At 34.2% G+C, this 18787-nt stretch overlaps 2 protein-coding genes across 5 annotated transcripts; both read left to right on the forward strand.

Moving 5' to 3' along the window:
- The first annotated feature begins 631 nt into the window (after positions 1-631).
- Positions 632-12029, forward strand: LOC132181072 (uncharacterized). Of its 3 annotated transcripts, none has more exons than XM_088512862.1 (8): positions 632-791; positions 978-1261; positions 1401-1589; positions 10537-10803; positions 10891-11259; positions 11398-11568; positions 11667-11810; positions 11898-12029. In XM_088512862.1, exons 1-8 carry the CDS (start codon positions 632-634, stop codon positions 11961-11963), a joined length of 1650 nt encoding a protein of 549 aa, XP_088368988.1. In that variant the 3' UTR covers positions 11964-12029. The 3 variants fall into 3 exon arrangements, with proteins under 3 accessions (XP_088368988.1, XP_059450113.2, XP_059450122.2); XM_059594130.2 differs by lacking the exons at positions 632-791; positions 978-1261; positions 1401-1589 and adding exons at positions 9467-9642; positions 9829-10112; positions 10256-10444; XM_059594139.2 differs by lacking the exons at positions 632-791; positions 978-1261; positions 1401-1589 and adding exons at positions 9538-9642; positions 9809-10112; positions 10256-10444.
- Positions 1607-2415, forward strand: LOC132167459 (uncharacterized). 2 transcript variants are annotated; one of them, XM_059578446.2, is made up of 4 exons: positions 1607-1688; positions 1822-2013; positions 2112-2255; positions 2343-2415. In XM_059578446.2, the coding sequence occupies exons 1-4, from the start codon at positions 1665-1667 to the stop codon at positions 2382-2384; spliced, it is 402 nt and encodes a 133-aa protein (XP_059434429.2). In that variant the 5' UTR covers positions 1607-1664; the 3' UTR covers positions 2385-2415. The 2 variants fall into 2 exon arrangements, with proteins under 2 accessions (XP_059434429.2, XP_088368989.1); XM_088512863.1 differs by having other exon boundaries at positions 1822-1923.
- Positions 12030-18787: the final 6758 nt, after the last annotated feature.

An 18787-nucleotide genomic window follows, 5' to 3' on the forward strand; every position in this document is an offset into this window, starting at 1 on the left:
GAAGCGGATGTCACTAGTTCGAATTCCCTTCCTCCCTCAAACATGCCATGTCAAAATTTCAAATTAAATCTATAATTAGTATTTAAATTTGGTATATTTAATGAGTAATGTTAGAGACTATCTTTTAATCTTATTTTTATCGTCCTAAAACTGATGACTTTTAAAATTACAATTAAATTTTAGATGAATCATACTTGAATTTTGATTTAATGGTGATTTTGGAAGCCACATCAACTTTAAGATGATAAAAAAATTGTCCCTACCATTACTCATAATTTTTTTTTTGAAAAAGCATTTCTCATATTTAATAGTGTATATGAATTCATTGTTAAAAAAAAAATAATAATAATAGTAATAATTTATTTATTTTTGGTTGTGTTAGGGCTTTTATTGGTTTGCCCTCCCCTTTATTTATTTGTTGATTGATGAAATCTTTCCTTATTCCCTCTAAATTATAAGGAATAAAAAAAAGGAAAAAAAAGAAAAAAAGAAAAAAGAATCGTGAGCCTCACATGCAAAATTCTCCGGGAAGTTAGTAGGACCCACCTTTTATCTTCTATATAGATATCAGGTTTGTTCACTCTCAGTCTTCCACTCCTCTCTTTCTGACGAAATTCATTCTCTGAGTTTGATGGCCAAGTGTCATTCGAATCTGCCACGGGGGATACGGTTCAGTCCGACGGACGAGGAACTCATCGACTACTTGAGGCCAAAGATCACTGGGAATGATGAGAAATTTGACTTTATTACCGAACTTCATTTCTTCAAATGGGAGCCCTGGGATTTGCCAGGTGATCACCCCCTTCTGCTTAACATGAGTCTATGACGATTTGATTTTCTTATTTCAGACCGTGAATTTTTCTGGGCTTTAATTGATTTCCTCATTATTATGTAAATTATGTAATGTACTCATGATGTAATTTCTCACTTGGGCTGTCAAATTTTTGTTGTGCTCAGTCTTGCTTGTTTAAGTGTAGATTTATCCGGCATACGGACAAAAGATCTAGAGTGGTGCTTCTTCTCGCCACAGGACCGGAAGCACTCGAATGGGAATCGATTGAACAGAGCAACCAGAGCTGGGTACTGGAAAGTGACTGGTAAGGATCAAGAAATCTGGTCTGGAGAGAGGTTGATTGGAATAAAAAAGATACTGGTTTTCTATGCGGGGCGCACTCCAAATGGGAAAAAAACTGAGTGGGTAATGCATGAGTACCACGCAATCATGAAGGGGCTTGATGGCACCGATCCCGATGGCGATCAGGTGGGATTTCAATTTCGTCTTTTTTTTTAATTATTGGCTTCACATTTCCTCTTGATCATGTAAAGGGTCATCTTTGAAGAGGATTTACTCTGTTGGTGATGCTAAGTTCTCATCTTGTTGATTAACTTAATTTATGCAGAAAATCTTTGTTCTGTGTCGTTTATTCAAGAGAACTAACAATGGTGGCAATGGTCGAAAGCGAAAGCACTCTACCGAAGCTGGACCTGCCAAGTCTAAACGAAGGGCGGCTTCAGAATCTTCAGCACTGGAAGTGCAAGCTGAAGATCATCCAACAACTAACGAATCTCCTCATTCTGAAAATTCTGATGTGATGACATATGACACTATAGCAAGTGTTGAGTGTGGTGACACCAATTCTGCTGCAGAGAATCCAGTGGTAGAAATGGCACAAGTGATAGCTGATGAGGTGAGAAAGGAATGGGTTTCAGCTTAAAACACTAGTTACTTTTTTTTTTTTTTTTTTTTTTTTGTAGAAATTAGAAGTGCTGCAGTAAATTAATTTTAGTACTAATCTTTTTCGTTCATGTTTCTTCCATCAGGTTGATCTGCAACCGGAGAGCAGCCTTTGGACCCCCTTAACTTCACTCTCCGATACAGCTGCCAAATCTTCTCCTGAAGAAGCAGAGACTGAACAAACCCAGGTAACAATTGACAGTACTAGAGCACCTGTTGAGTGTGTTGACAACAATTTTAATGCTTCCGCTGCACAGAATCAAGTGACAGATACTGAGGTGATGAGAAAGGAATTGAGTGTCAGCTTAACGCTTAAAACAGTTGTTAAATTAATTAAATAATTACTAATCTTGTTCATTCATGTTTCTTTTATCAGTTTGATCAGCAACTGCAGGAAGAACTGAAAATGCTCTCTGACCTGCTGGAAATCCCACTAGATTGGAACCACAATACACCTGCCGTTCAATCATATGACAACAATTTTGATGCTTACTCTGCAGAGCATCATATGACAGATGAGGTGAGAAAGGAGTACTTGAGTTTCAGCTTAAATCAGTTGTTAAATTAATTAAATGCTAATCTTGTTCATTCATGTTTCTTTTATCAGGAAGCGCTAAATATGTTGTTAGACCTGGATTGCAACCCTTGACTCCCCAATACACCTAGCGTTTCAGTATTAGGAGAGGAAGCTTTTACTGTTTGGTAGTTATGTTTTTTTTTTTTCTTAAATCGGCGAGTTGTTGATATTAATTTGTTATATATATAGTTTTTTTTAAAAAAACTTTTTATATATAACAAGTTAATATCAATAACTTGCCGATTTAAGAAAAAGAAAAACACAACTACCAAACAATTACAAGCTTGGTATGATGGACATTAACCTGCCAAGTAGCAGCAGCAGGCAGAGGATAAATCTTGAACAAGCAGTATGGTAGATTAATATTATGTTTTTTTTTTTTTTAAGTATTTAAACTAGTTATATATTTTTGTTTTTAATGGGAGTGTGAAGTTTGTTTGTTTTTGTTTTTTTTTTTTGTGTTTTTTAAGAAAGCTTGTATCTTTGAAGCATTTCATTTGTATTAATGTTGTGGTACTTTCACCTAGTCCTGCCGTTTGTCTCTTTGTTTTGTCTGAAGTTTGTTATTATTATTATTATAAGAAAATAGAGTAATGCCAGAAGGAGGATTAGACTTTTTTTTATATCATTTCAAATATGATGTGTCTTTTAAAATTATCACTAAATTTAAATTATTATTATTGAATTTTAATATATTAATGATTTTTAAAATTATGTTATATTTGAGAGGACATAAGGAGAACTACTGTTCTCCTTTTAGCATTACTCATAGAAATGGGTTACCGTATCCAACTATGAGATGGTTACAGATTGTTGGATGGTCCATGTGCATTGTCCGACATTGTATCTATCGTGGAAACTGTATGTTTTTAGATGGGGTGTGTGATAGGAGTGTACATGCAGTCGGATATTAACCGCATGCATCCGTTATCCACAACTATCCGCATATGCAAATGTAAATAACGGTTTTAGGATAACAACATCCACATACCTTTTATATATAATATATTTTTTATATATTATATTAAATACCAAAACGATGTCGTTTTGGATTAGGTATATATTAGGTTTATATCGTTTTGGATTAAGTATATATTATGTTTTTTTTTTTCTTTTCATAGTTCACTCATTCACTTAGGCAAAAAGACAAAAGTAATATGAAATCAATATATTTTCAAAATATTAGGGCTTAAAAAAATCAAAACAAGTCCAAAATACTAAAAATCGACACAAACTATTTTCAAATTGCTTAAAATAAGTTGTAATAGAGACCCAAAGAAGACTCAAAAGAATAAAATTGGCTCATAACTTAAAATGCGGATAGCAAATAATAATCGCATTTAATAACCGCACGAATGCGGTTAATAAAAGACATAATGCGGATGTGGATATCTAAAAGTGATATCCACATTTTATGAATGCGGATTTACAGATATTACAAATAATTACATCTACATGTACACCCCTAATTAGACAGCAAGAACTTGCAAATATATATATAGTCTTAAAGGTTAATGCTTTTTAACATAGGAAGTTAAGAATGTGGTGTTAGAAAATTTTATGATAAAATTCTTGATGAATAACTACTTGAATTGTTTTCATCTGGTGTTCGTTGTTATATTTGTAATAAGGTTCATTGTTATTTGTTATCATTAAAACACGTATTAGTTTTTAACTTGGACTATGCAATTATGATATTCACTTAGATATTATTCTATATCAAAAAAAAAAAAAAAAAAAAAATAGCATTCTTCTCAATTCTCATGCGTTACATAGGTTAATTGATAATTGTCGTGAAAATAAAGTATTAATATCAAATGTCTTAAAAAAAATGGCAATAGAATTTCAATAAAAAAAAAAAAACACTTGTTACAACTTTTGATAATAAGTACGATATAAAAAAAACATACCATAATATATGATATGATGTGCAGTCTATTAATTACAAAATATAGTTATTATTTATGTCAAATAAAATAATTGTTCGATTAGATTTTATCATTAGAATGTTAATAGATTTACTTACCAAAAAATTAATGGATGAATTACTAAAGAAATTACAAAAACTTAGGTATATTCTTCCATCAAAATTTTGTTTGGGCTTTTTCCCACATAACCTAACTATATAATATAAGTATATAAATATCAAGGGCCCCACTTAAACGGTTAACTACGTGGCATATAAGCTTCAGCCTGCAGCACTGAGAAGTGAGAAGTGGATAGGATGGACCCATGATATGAAGGGTGGGGATCTACCCACGTTCCTTTTGAACGTCAGAGCATTCGCCAATCCAATTTAGAGAATGGATGATTCTAGAATTCCCCTCGTTTTATGTTTTGAGCTTCCCGCGCCAGTAGTGGTCCTTGGGCAAATGGTCAAGGTTTACGTGCTTTTGACCAATGTTTCATCACACTGGCCCCCACCCTTCCCAAGGTTTCCTAATGGCTTTGTTTGACAAAGACTCAAAGAGTTATCGAACCTAATCTAAAAATAAAAAATTTCTCCTCAAAATTAACTTTAATATTTTTATTTTTTACATTACATCAATTAATTTTTATTATTATTCAAATAAAAAAATTACTACAAAACAAATTTTTTTTATTTTTTTATACAAAATATTCTACTTTTTTCTTTCATATCAATCAAATCTACTACAATACCGTTTCACTTCATTTTTCCATTTTATTGCCAAAACAGCCAATTTTCGCCATTTGATTTTCATAATTTGGAAATTATAAAATTAGTCGTGATAGTTCAGGTTATTGTCAAATTAATCTTCATAGTTTTGGTTAAGGAGAGGTTTTTTTTTTTTTTTTTTTTTTTTTAATAGATAAAAAATTTCACAAAGAACCCGAGAAAATAAAAAATAATCTTAGTACTTTATTCCATAATAATATTTCATTCGTTTTAATTATATATTTTTATCTTTTTTTAAAGATGTTTCACTATTAAAAGTGAACACTTTTTCTTTCTTTTTTTCCCATCTAGTCACTAAGAATATATATTGATTAAAATGCTCTATTATTGAAAAAAAATAACTAGAAAAAGTAGCTGGATTTTATATTTCCATCAAAACCTAGTGAAGTGGGTAGGATGGGGGATTCTAGAACCCAAGTTTTTTTCTTTATATTTTTTTATATTTTTTTTTATAAGTAGTAAGTACATCATGGCCCCATTTGCCAACAGTGCCAACAGCGCTGGAACGGTACTGTTTCAGCTACAGTGTTATCCTTTAAAAAATAGTATTTTTTTTTCTTAAAAATAAAAAATAAAAAATATTAAAAAACTTTTTTTTTTTTTTTTAAAAAAAAAAAAAAAAAAAAACACCTCAGCCCAGAGCAATGTCGTTTTGGGCATTAAAATTATTGTTATTTTTTTTTTCTTAAAAAGAAAAACGGTGAAAGAGATCGGGGTGGCTCTAGCCACCCCCATGGCCAAGGGGGTGGTCCGACAACCCCCTTGGCCAAAAAAAAAAAAAAGGGCACCGGGTGCATTTGGGGGTGGCCCGGGGCTAGGGTGGTTTCAGCCACCCCATACCGGCCGTATGGGGTGGCCGAAACCACCCCAGCACCTTGGGGGTGGTCCGGCCACCCCCAAATGCACCCGATCCCCCCCCCCCCCGCCCCTTTTTTTTTTTTTTTTTTTGCCTTTTGGTGGTGGTCGGACCACCCACCCCCCCCCCCCCCCCCTTGGCCTTGGGGGTGGTCGAACCACCCCCATACTGGCCATGGGCGCCACCCCGATCTCTTTCACTGTTTTTTTTTTAAGAAAAAAATAATAATAATAATTTTAATGTCCAAAACGACACCGTTTTGGGTTGAGGTGTTTTTTTTTTTTTAAGAAAAAAAAAATACTATTTTTTAAAGGATGACTATGTAGCTAGAACAGTACCGTTCCAACTACAGTGTCATTCCACCGCTGTTGGCACTGTTGGCAAACGGGGGCGATGAATCCAAGTTAGATAATGGAAAATTCTAGAATCCAAGTTTTTTATTTTTTATTTTTATAAGTAAATCATGAATCCAAGTTAGATAATGGAGAATTCTAGAATCCTCTGGGTCTTTCCAGCTTGACACTGTATTGACACTGTAGCTAGTAATGGTCAAGGCGGCTTCCTTCCCTCCTAAGGTTTATGACAGTGGTGGCCCCACAGTTTCCATTGCTGAGTATTATTATGTTGTCCGTTGACTTGCGACTACCGGTCCACAATATTTTTTAATTTTAATAAATTTCAAGAAATTCAAAATATTAATCACATTAAACCACTTATGTAAATAAAGTAACATTTTGGCTTTGTTTCAGGGTAAAATATTTTTATGGAAGTTATTTTACAGGAAAATATTTTATGATAAAAATATTTTTCGGTGTTTGGTGAGCTCACGGAAAATCACAAATATTTTTTGATATTTTTATTTAATCATATTAACTTATAAAATATAATTTTTATTCACAACTGAAAATTACCCACTGCGACTCACCCGAGACTCTGCTTAGACCCTATCAGGACCCATCGGGATCAACCCGAGACCTTGGCAGGACCGCCTAAGACCAGATAAGGACATTTTTGTAATTTAGTATTTAATATGATTTTGCGTACACACCAAATACCGAAAAATATTTTCCAATAAAATATTTTCTACTAAAAACATTTTCCGATGTCGGGGACCCGACTGGGACCTGCCTGATTTTCCTTACATGCCAAATATCAGAAAATGTTTTCCGCTGAGAATATTTTTCGACGAGTCCTGACGAGGTCCTGGGCGAGTCCAGTCAGGTCTCAGTCAAGTCTCGGACGAGTCCCGGTCAAGTCTCGAGCGGGTCCTTAGTAGGTCTCGGGCAGGTCCTGGTCAAGTCCCGGGCAAGTCCGATTAGGTCCTGACAGTTCCAAGATGGGTCTGGTCAGGTCCCAGGTAGGTCCCGATCAAGTTCTGGGCAAGTTCCGACGGGGTCCCAGGTGAGTCCAATCAGGTCTTGGGCGAGTCCTGGTCAAGTCCCAGGCGAGTCTCGATCAGTCTCAATCAAGTCCCAGGCGGGTCCCAATAGGGTCTTGGACGAGTCTTGACAGGATCTGTTGATTTGAGAATGAGATGCCTGAAAATTAAATAAGAATTTTTGGTCAAAGAAAAAATATTTTCCATTAACTATTATTTTACGTCGCACCAAACACCCGAATATACGAAAAACATTTTCCATAAATAATTTTATGGCGAAACAAACAGAACCTTTTCTATATAACTTTGAATATTGTGTTTAGTTAGCAAAAATCATGCTTGCTTATAGTCTTATATATTAAGCAAATGTTTCATTTAGGACCGACGAATAATATCATTGTTAACTTTAAACAATATTTTTGTAGTTCATCCAATAAAATTCAAGTTATGCAATTATGTATAAATATATAAATAATATTATTTAGTAGATTATTATACTACTAAATACAAATGACGTATTAATATTTGAATTAAAAAAGAAGGAATATATATATATTCCGTTAGAATGATTTATTTGTATACGGACTTTTTATTTTTTTAGATTGAGTAATGAATTATTTAAAGCCATTTGTTACCCTTATTTTATAGCAGTTGATGTTACATGTTTTAAATGATTAACATTTTTACTTTTTTAAGTGTTTAACATAAAAGGTTACTTAAAACACGACATTTCAATCACTATAAAATGAGTTTTAGAGTATTATTATTATTATTAGTTAAGTTTTTTCTTTTTGTTTAAGTTGTAGAATAGGTGAATTTTTGTTGAAAAGGACAGAGCAAGAGATTCACCGGAAAACACTAGTGGCACCGTGAAAAAAAAAAAAAAAAAAAGAATATGCGGGAAAAAAAATTTAAAGGTGATTTAGAACATGTGCTATGATACCATGTTGAAAATAAGGTTATATATTGAATCATACATAATAATATACAGAATTGGCCTATATATGTAGGTAAATAATAGTAACCTAGTAGACTAAGAAAATGTAGACATTATAAACCTAAAGTACCTAAAAAAATAAATAAGTCTTTAAGCTAATATTCTTAACAGAGGAGTCTCTTTTTCATTGCATTCTAGCGCAACTAGTGTAAAAAGTAATATTTATTTTTAGCTTTGAAAGTAATCGATCGTGGTGTAACTTTACTCCATCCAAAACTTGGACTTGGATGTCAAGTTGTTTTTTTTTGTGAGTAGTTTTAGATGAAGTTTAATTGGATGTGGTTTGCTGTCCTTCACTCCTATGCCATTGCATAGTGAAAAAGATTCTCCTCTTTACCAAAAAAAAAAAACTCCTGTTTACCAAGATTCTTCCTAATTCCACGCGTTTTGGCAAATGACGTCACAATACTTGCCGCATTGGCATGAGATAATTAATTAGACTTCAATTTTTGTTTTGGATTGCACTAATCTTTCAATTCCAAATTAAATTTATAATTAGTATTTAAATTTGGTATATTTAATGAGTAAGGTTAGCGATCATCTTTTTATTTTCTTTTTATCGTTTTAAAGCTGATGTTCAATTTCAAATTAAATTGTCCCTAAGAGGTAGCTCAATCAGCTGGGACCACGCTTAATGAAACGGATGTCACTAGTTCGAATTTTCCTCCTCCTCCCTCTTGTGCGGACATGTCATGTCAAAATTTGAAATTAAATTTATAATTAGTATTTAAATTTTATATATTTAATGAGTAATGTTAGAGACTATCTTTTTATCGTCTTAAAACTGATTTGGCTTTTAAAATGACAATTAAATTTTAGATGAATCATACTTGAATTTTGATTTAATAGTGATTTTGAAAGCCACATCAACTTTACGAAGATAAAAAGATTGTCCCTACCATTACTTATAATTTTTTTTTTTTTTTTTTTTTTTTGTGAAAAAGCATTACTCATAGTTAATAGTGTATATGAAGTCATTGTTACTTTTTTGGTTGTGTTAGGGCTGGTTTGCCCTCCCCTTTATTTATTTATTGATTGATGAAATCTTTCCTTATTCCCTCTAAATTATAAGGAATAAAAAAAGGGAAAAAAGAAAAAAGAAAAAAGAATCGTGAGCCTCACATGCAAACTTCTCCGAGAAGTTAGTAGGACCCACCTTTTATCTTCTATACATATATCAGGTTTGGTCACTCTCAGTCTTCCACTCCTCTCTTTCTGACAAAATTCATTCTCTGAGGTTGATGGCCGAGTGGTATTCGAATCTGCCACGGGGGATCCGGTTCAGTCCGACGGACGAGGAACTCATCGACTACTTGAGGCCAAAGATCACTGGGAATGATGAGAATTTTGACTTTATTACCGAACTTCATTTCTTCAAATGGGAGCCCTGGGATTTGCCAGGTGATCACCCCTTTCTGCTTAATATGAGTCTATGACGATTTGATTTTCTTATTTCAGACCGTGAATTTTTCTGGGCTTTAATTGATTTCCTCATTATTATGTAAATTATGTAATGTACTCATGATGTAGTTTCTCACTTGGGCTGTCAAATTTTTGTTGTGCTCAGTCTTGCTTGTTTAAGTGTAGATTTATCCGGCATACAGACAAAAGATCTAGAGTGGTGCTTCCTCTCGCCACAGGACCGGAAGAACTCGAATGGGAATCGATTGAACAGGGCAACCAGAGCTGGGTACTGGAAAGTGACTGGTAAGGATCAAAAAATCTGGTCTGGAGAGAGGTTGATTGGAATAAAAAAGATACTGGTTTTCTATGAGGGGCGCACTCCAAATGGGAAAAAAACTGAGTGGGTAATGCATGAGTACCACGCAATCATGAAGGGGCTTGATGGCACCGATCCCGATGGCGATCAGGTGGGATTTCAATTTCGTCTTTTTTTAAAAAAAATTATTGGCTTCACATTTCCTCTTGATCATGTAAAGGGTCATCTTTGAAGAGGATTTACTCTGTTGGTGATGCTAAGTTCTCACCTTGTTGATTAACTTAATTTATGCAGAAAATCTTTGTTCTGTGTCGTTTATTCAAGAGAACTAACAATGGTGGCAATGGTCGAAAGCGAAAGCACTCTACCGAAGCTGGACCTGCCAAGTCTAAACGAAGGGCGGCTTCGGAATCTTCAGCACTGGAAGTGCAAGCTGAAGATCATCCAACAACTAACGAATCTCCTTATTCTGAAAATTCTGATGTAATGACATATGACACTATAGCAAGTGTTGAGTGTGGTGCAGTAAATTAAATTTAGCACTAATCTTATTCATTTATGTTTCTTTTTCTCAGGAAGAACTAAATAGGCTCTTAGACATGCTGCAAGATCCACCAGATTGCACCCTTTCACTCCCCAATACACCTACCTTTTCATCTCCTCCTACAGCTAAATCTTCTTTTGAAAAAGCAGAGTCTGAGCCAGCGCTGGCTTCAGTATCTCCAGCATTAGGAGAGGAAGCTGGTAATCATCTCACAGGATTTTACTCTGGTGGAATGACATCTAACACTGTAGCTCCCACAAACAATTCTCAAGGGGCCGAAGCAACAGCTGGTAATCAGGTGAGAAAGACTGAACTATATTCCAAGTGCAGTTGATTTGCACGTATCTCCTTCATTTATGTTTCTAAAATCAAAGTTGAGTTGCAGGTGGGAGACTCCAATATGTGCTGTGCCCCGCCAGAGCTACCAGTTGCTGATATAGATTGGAACTCGCTCTTCTTCTCCCCATCATACTCGCAGATGCAAAAAGTAGTGGTGGATGCTATTTGCATGTCTGACCTTGACGCTGATGAACCAAACTACGTTCATGATGCGGTGCCTTCGCAATATGGCACAAATAATCCAGCCACCTATAACTCTGAGTTATGGGGTCTGATGCCCAATAATCCAGATGAGTCCCTTGGTAACGATCCTAGCAGTCAAATCGCTTTTGGCTATGAGACCATGAAAAACATGGAATCTGTAATGGACGACGTATTACGCAGTACAGTGAATGCAAAAATGCTCAATGCACTGGTAAGTACTGGCCGGATGCTCTCAATGTCATGTACGTTCTGTTGTGTCAATCTGCAGCTTCAGGCTTACAGCTTGTGTCTTTTATTTTCAAATAAACTGGTGTTTCAAAAACTAACCTTGCATTGTTCTTGTGTGCAGAAGTTTGATCCACCTGTTCTCCTGAAGAAGCAGAGTCTGAACAAATGTTCTCCTGAAGAAGTAGAGTCTGAACAAACCCAGGTAACAATTGACAGTACTACAGCACCTGTTGAGTGTGGTGACATCAATTTTAATGCTTCCGCTGCACAGAATCAAGTGACAGATACTGAGGTGATGAGAAAGGAATTGAGTTTCAGCTTAACGCTTAAAACAGTTGTTAAATTAATTAAATAATTACTTATCTTGTTCATTCATGTTTCTTTTATCAGCTTGATCAGCAATTGCAGGAAGAATTGAAAATGGTCTCTGACCTGCTGGAAATCCCACTAGATTGGAACCACAATACACCTGCCGTTCAATCATATGACAGCAATTTTGATGCTTACTCTGCAGAGAATCATATGACAGATGAGGTGAGAAAGGAGTACTTGAGTTTCAGCTTAAATCAGTTGTTAAATTAATTAAATGCTAATCTTGTTCATTCATGTTTCTTTTATCAGGAAGCACTAAATATGCTGTTAGACCTGGATTGCAACCCTTCACTCCCCAATACACCTACCGTTTGAGTATCTCCAGCATTAGGAGAGGAAGCTTTTAGTGTTTGGTAGTTATGTTTTTTTTTTTTCTTAAATCGGCGAGTTGTTGATATTAATTTGTTATATATATAGTTAAAAAAAAAAAAACTTTTTATATATAACAAGTTAATATCCATAACTTGCCGATTTAAGAAAAAGAAAAACACAACTACCAAACAATTACAAGCTTGTTATGATAGTCGTACCAAGCAGCAGCAGGCAGAGGATAAATCTTGAACAAGCAGTATAGTGGATTAATATTATTATTTTTTTTATTTTTTAAGTATTTGAACTAGTTATATATTTTTGTTTTTAATGGGAGTGTGAAGTTTGTTTGTTTTGTTTTGTTTTGTGTGTTTTTAAGAAAGCTTGTATCTTTGGAGCATTTCATTTAATTTGTATTAATGTTGTGGTACTTTCCTCTAGTCCTGCCGTTTGTCTTTTTGTTTTGTCTGAAGTTAATTATTATTATTATTTTTTTTATAAGAAAATAGAGTAATGCCAGAAGGAGGATTAGACTCTTTTTTGTATCGTTTCAAATGTAATGTAACTTTTAAAATTATCACTAAATTTGAATTGATTATTATTAAATTTTAATATATTAATGATTTTAAAAATTATGTCAAATTTTAGAGGACATAAGAAGAACTATTGTTCTCTTTTTAGCATTACTCATAGAAATTGGTTACCATATCCAACTAGGAGATGGTTAAAGATTGTTGGATGGTCCATGTGCATTGTCCAACATTGTATCTATCGTGGAAACTGTATGTTTTTAGATGGGGTGCGTGGTAGAAGTGTACATGAAGTCAGATATTACCCACATGCATCCGCTATCCGCAACTATCCGCATATGTAGATGTAAATAACGGTTTTAGGATAACTGCATCCATATACCTTTTATATATTATATTAAATACCAAATCGATGTTGTTTTGGATGAGGTTTATGTCGTTTTGGATTATGTATATGTTATGTGTTTTTTTTCATAGTACACTCATTCATTTAGGCAAAAAGACAAAAGTACTATGAAATCAATATATTTTCAAAATATTAGGGCTTAAAAAAATTAAAACAAGTCCAAAATACTAAAAATCGACACAAACTATTTTCAAATTGCTTAAAATAAGTTGTAATAGAGACCAAAAGAAGACTCAAAAGAATAAAATAGGCTCATGACCTAAAATGCAGATAGCAAATAATAATCGCATTTAATAACCGCGCAGATACGGTTAATAAAAATATAATGCGAATGTGGATATCTAAAAGTGATATCCGCATTTTACGAATGCGAATTTACAAATATTACAAATAATTACATCTGCATGTACACCTCTAATTAGACAGCAAGAGCTTGCAAATATATATATATATATATATATATAGTCTTAAAGGTTAATGCTTTTTAACATAGGAAGTTAAGAATGTGGTGTTAGAAAATTTTATGATAAAATTCTTGATGAATAACTACAGGAATTGCTTTCATCTGGTGTTCGTTGTTATATTTGTAATAAGGTTCATTGTTATTTGTTATCATTAAAACACGTATTAGTTTTAACTTGGACTATGCAATCATGAATTCATGATATTCACTTTAGATATTATTCTACGTCAAAAAAAAAAAAAAAAAAAAACCTGTGGTTGTGTTTTTAAATTAGCCTTCTGCGAATTAGGAAAAAAAAAAAATAGCATTGTTCTCATGCATTACGTGGGTTAATTGATAATTGTCGAGAAAATAAAATATTAATATCAAATGTCTTAAAAAAAAAAAAATGGCAGTAGAATTTCAATAAAAAAACACTTGTTACAACTTTTGATAATAAGTACGATATATAAATAACATACCATAATATATGATATGATGTGTACAGTGTACTCTATTAATTACAAAATATAGTTATTATTTATGTCAAACAAAATAATTGTTTGGGCTTTTTCCCACATAACCTAACTATATAATATAAGGATATAAATATCAAGGGCCCCACTTCAACAGTTAACTACGTGGCCTATAAGCTTCGGCCTTCAGCACTGAGAAGTGGATAGGATGGACCTACCCACGTTCTTTTTGAACGTCAGAGAATACCAATCCAATTTAGAGAATGGATGATTCTAGAATTCCCCTCGTTTTATGTTTTGAGCTTCACGCGCCAGTAGTGGTCCTTGGGCAAATGGTCAAGGTTTACTTGCTTTTGACCAATGTTTCATCACACTGGCCCCCACGCTTCCCATGGTTTATAGGCAGTGTTTGCCAAGCACGTGCTGGTTCGGTACAAGGCCCTTCCTCGATCCAAAGAATAAAAATTCTTTTACCTCAAAATTAATCTTAACATTTTTATTTTTTATATCACATTAATTATTTTTTTATTATTATTCAATTAAAAAAATCACTATAAAATAAATTTTTTACATTTTTTTATATAAAATATATTTTTTTACTTTTCCCCACAAAATATTTTCACTAAAACCAATCAATACATATTCCTAAAAACAGTGTTACAGTACCGGCCCTGGTACAATACCAACCTAAGCCATTGGCAAACACTGCCATAATTTATTACGCTCGAGTTCCTAGTGGCTTTGTTTGACAAAGGGCTGGACCTAACCGAATCTAAAAATAAAAAAATTCTCCTCAAAATTAATTATAGTAGTTTTACTTTTTACATCACATCAATTATTTTTTATTATTATTTAAATAAAAAAAATCACTACAAAACAAATTTTTTCATTTTTTTATACAAAACATTCTTACTTTTTTTTTCACATATCAATCAAATCTACTACAGTATCGTTCCACTTCCTTTTTCCATTCCATTGCCAAACACATCCAGTTTTCGCCCTTTGATTTTCATTATATGGAAATTATTAAATTAGTCGTGATAGTTCAGGTTATTGACAAATTAATCTTCATAGTTTTGATTTAGGAGAGGGTTCTTTTTTCTTTTTTTAATAGATAAAAAATTTCACAAAGAACCCAAGAAAATCAAAAATAAACTCAGTACTTTATTCCATAATAATATTTCATTCGTTTTAATTATATCTATTTTTATCTTTTTTAAAGATGTTTTCATTATTAAAAGTGAACACTTTTTTTTTTTTTTTTTCATCTTGTCACTTTTAAGAATATATATTGATTAAAATGCTCTATTATTAAAAAAAAAAAACTAGAAAAAGTAGCTGGATTTTATATTTCCATCAAAACCTAGTGAAGTGGGTAGGATGGAGGATTCTAGAGCCCAAGTTTTTTTCTTTATATTTTTTTATAAGTAGTAAGTACGTCATGAATCCAAGTTAGATAATGGAAAATTCTAGAATCCAAGTTTTTTATTTTTTTATTTTTATAAGTAGATCATGAATCCAAGTTAGATGATGGGGAATTCTAGAATCCTCCGGGTCTTTCCAGCTTGACACTGTAGGTAATAATGGTCAAGGCTGCTTCCTTCCCTCCAAAGGTTTATGACAGTGGTGGCCCCACACTTTCCATTGTTTTTTTTTTTTTTTTGTGAGTACATGAAACAACAACAACAACAAACAGAAAAAGAAAACAACAAACTAAGAAAAAACTAAGAAAGCAATAAAAAGTTTGGAGGATCCTTTCCGCTGGCGATAGGAATTGAGCTAAACGAAGAAGAGTGACAGGGAATGCAGCCAGAAAAATTTCTGGCCGCGGCCCAACGTGCTGCATAATGGGCGCAGAAGTTTGCACTTCTTTTGACTTTCCTAGCTTCCCAAAAAGAAGATGCTGGGATAGAGTCAATGGTATCCGAAATAATGGAAGAAATCCTCCAATCGAAAGAGAGAGCGGGCTGCTGGAGAGCCAGAATGACAACTTGGGAATCGCCTTCTATAATAAATTTATCAATATGAAGTGAAATAGTTAGAGAAACTGCCAATTGAGCTGCAAAGGCTTCCCCATAATTAGGAAGGCAGGCCGGACTGATTTGAGAGAGAATTCGAATAATAGAGCCATTAGAATCTCGACAGACCGCTGCTTGAACAGAAAAAGAATCTCTAATGGCTGTATCAAAGTTAATCTTAAACCAAGCCACAGATGGAGGAGTCCAAATTTCTTCTGTGAGAGAAGATTTAATATTCCAAGCTTGAAAATGTTCCAAAGTAATTTTGTTGATATGAGCAGAGATGGAACGAGCACTCACAATTTTCCCCTCATGATAGGCTTTGTTGCGATAGAACCATAAAATATCACATGCGACAGACGCAAATATTTGGAATTTATGATGATCAGCTGGTGGAATTGCTAGAGATATACCAGGAGAAAGAATCACATTTATCCAATCAACCATGTTAGAAAAATCCAGAGCCGAAGAGTCAAGAGGCCAAAAAGAATTCCGCCATACAACGCGAGCAAAGATGCAATTGAAAAAAAGATGCTGCAGCGAATCCATAGCAGTTTTGCATAAAGGGCAATGATTCAAGGAGTTATTTGTGGAAAATAATTCATCCAATCTAGCTCTTGTAGGGAGAATATTCCAAGCAATTTTCCAGAGAAAAAGTCTCAACCGATCATTCAGATTTAACCTCCAAATAGATTTCCAAAAAGAAGAAGGAACCTGAATAGGAACTGGAAGAGAACGAGCATAAATAATGGAGAGATAAGCTGAATTTAAAGAAAATTTTCCTGAGCAAGAAGGAGTCCAGATATATTGTGGAAATGGATTTAAGGATATTTTAATCTTCAAAATTTCAGCAACAGTGTCTTGATCGAAGATAGCTGAAATCATAGACAGATTCCATTGTAATGGAGATTGCTGAAGCAAGTCAGAAATACGCAAAGAAGGCTGAGATCTATTACAAGGAAACCTCGGAGCTGGTTTGAAGTCTGTCATAGTGGGAATCCAAGCAGAAGACCATATAGGAAGCGATGATGTTTTTGCGACTTGGAGGCAAGCTCCAGAAAGTAAAAGAGGCTTGCTCTTTTGAATTCCTTTCCATAACCATGAAGCTGAGGGTGTGATTGGTGAAGAGAAAAAGTTACCATACTTAATATACTTCTCCGAGAGTTGCCGAACCCAGAGAGAATCAAAATTTGAAAGAAGTTTCCAACCAAGTTTAGCAATCAGAGCAAGATTGACATCTTTCATTAGCCTAAAACCCAAGCCACCTGCCTGACGGGGTAAGCAAATTGAACTCCAAGATTTTAGAGAGAGATTTCGAGATTTACCTTTTGGGAATCCCCACCAAAAATCTTTAAAGATTTTATCTAGCTTATGGCAAATGGTATCGGGGAGAAGAAAAGTGCCCATCGCATAAGAAGGAATAGTTGATGCTGTAGATTTAATAAGCATAGATCTTCCTGCTTGAGACAGAGTTTTAGCACGCCAACCATCAACTTTACCCACAACCCTATCTAATAAAAACTGGAAGTTCACTGATTTCGAACGACTCATGAGAAAAGGAAGCCCTAGATAAATAGCCGCAGAAGTTGATGGTTTAAACGGTAGAAAATTATTGATGCATGTACGAGTGGAAGCTACCGTATTTTTGCTGAAATGAATGAAGGATTTTGAGATGTTAACCTTTTGACCAGACCAGCTGCAATATTGATCTAGACAGGATTTAATTCGAGATGCTTCAGTGGAAGTGGCTTTAGCAAAAACGATCAGATCATCAGCAAATAAAAGATGGGTAATAGGAGCACAAGAACGACCGATTCGGATTCCTTTGAGTAAGCCCAGAGATTCCTGTTGATGAAAAAGTCGCGAAATAACTTCAGTACCCAGTGTAAAAAGAAAAGGAGATAAAGGATCTCCTTGTCGTAGACCTCTAGTTGGAGCGAAGAACCCAAAAGGACTGCCATTAATCATTATGGAGAAGGTCGTGGTGGATATACAGATGCGAATCCAATTTATCCACAGTGGGTGAAAACCCAACTTGGATAAAATAGCTAAAATAAAATTCCATTCCATCCGGTCAAAAGCTTTCTCCATGTCAATCTTAACCGCCATGAGACCACCTCTTCCTTGTTTTGATTTAAGAGTGTGAAGGAGCTCATGAGCTAAAATAGAATTATCTTGAATATTTCTAGCAGGCACAAATGCAGATTGATAAGGAGAGATTATACTAGGAAGCAAAGATTTAAACCTATTTGCCAATATCTTGGAGATAATCTTGTAAATGATATTGCACAGACTAATAGGCCTAAAGTGATGTACAGAAAAGGGACCAAGCTGCTTCTGAACAAGAGCAATAAAAGTATGATTCTGTTCACTCAAAAGATGGTTGTGTGAGAAGAAATCCTATACGCATTGGAGAACCACCTCTTTCACAATATGCCAATATTTCTTATAGAAAAGAGCAGTAAAGCCATCGGATCCTGGGGCTTTGGTGGACCCTATACTGGAAAGAGCAATATAGATTTCTTGTTCTGAAGGAATATTGCATAACATTTTATTTTCCTCTTCCGAAATAACACTATCAAACAAAGATAGCATATTATCAGAAATAATAGGGCTTGAAGAGGAGAATAATGTTTTGAAATGATTCATGAAGCAGTTCCCAATAGCATTAAGGAAATTTATAGCATTGCGCCTTCGCTTTATGAGAGTAGAGGTATGGAAAAATTTGGTATTTAAATCTTTGCAAGTCAACCAAAGTTCATGAGATTTATTTTTCCAAAGAATTTCCTCTTTTTCCAAAAGATCATTGAGCACTTTCTGAAGTGACAGCTCCTCTAATTGATTCTAAGATGAAGGAGAAGCTTGTTGGGTAACATCCAGTTTTCCAAGAGTCGCTGTAATATTTTTTTGTATGTTGCCAAAGTGAAGTATATTCCAACTCTGGAGTGCAGCCTTTGT

This window comes from Corylus avellana, chromosome 2 (genome assembly GCF_965113065.1).
Source record: "Corylus avellana chromosome 2, dhCorAvel1.hap1.2, whole genome shotgun sequence".
Taxonomy (NCBI): domain Eukaryota; kingdom Viridiplantae; phylum Streptophyta; class Magnoliopsida; order Fagales; family Betulaceae; genus Corylus; species Corylus avellana.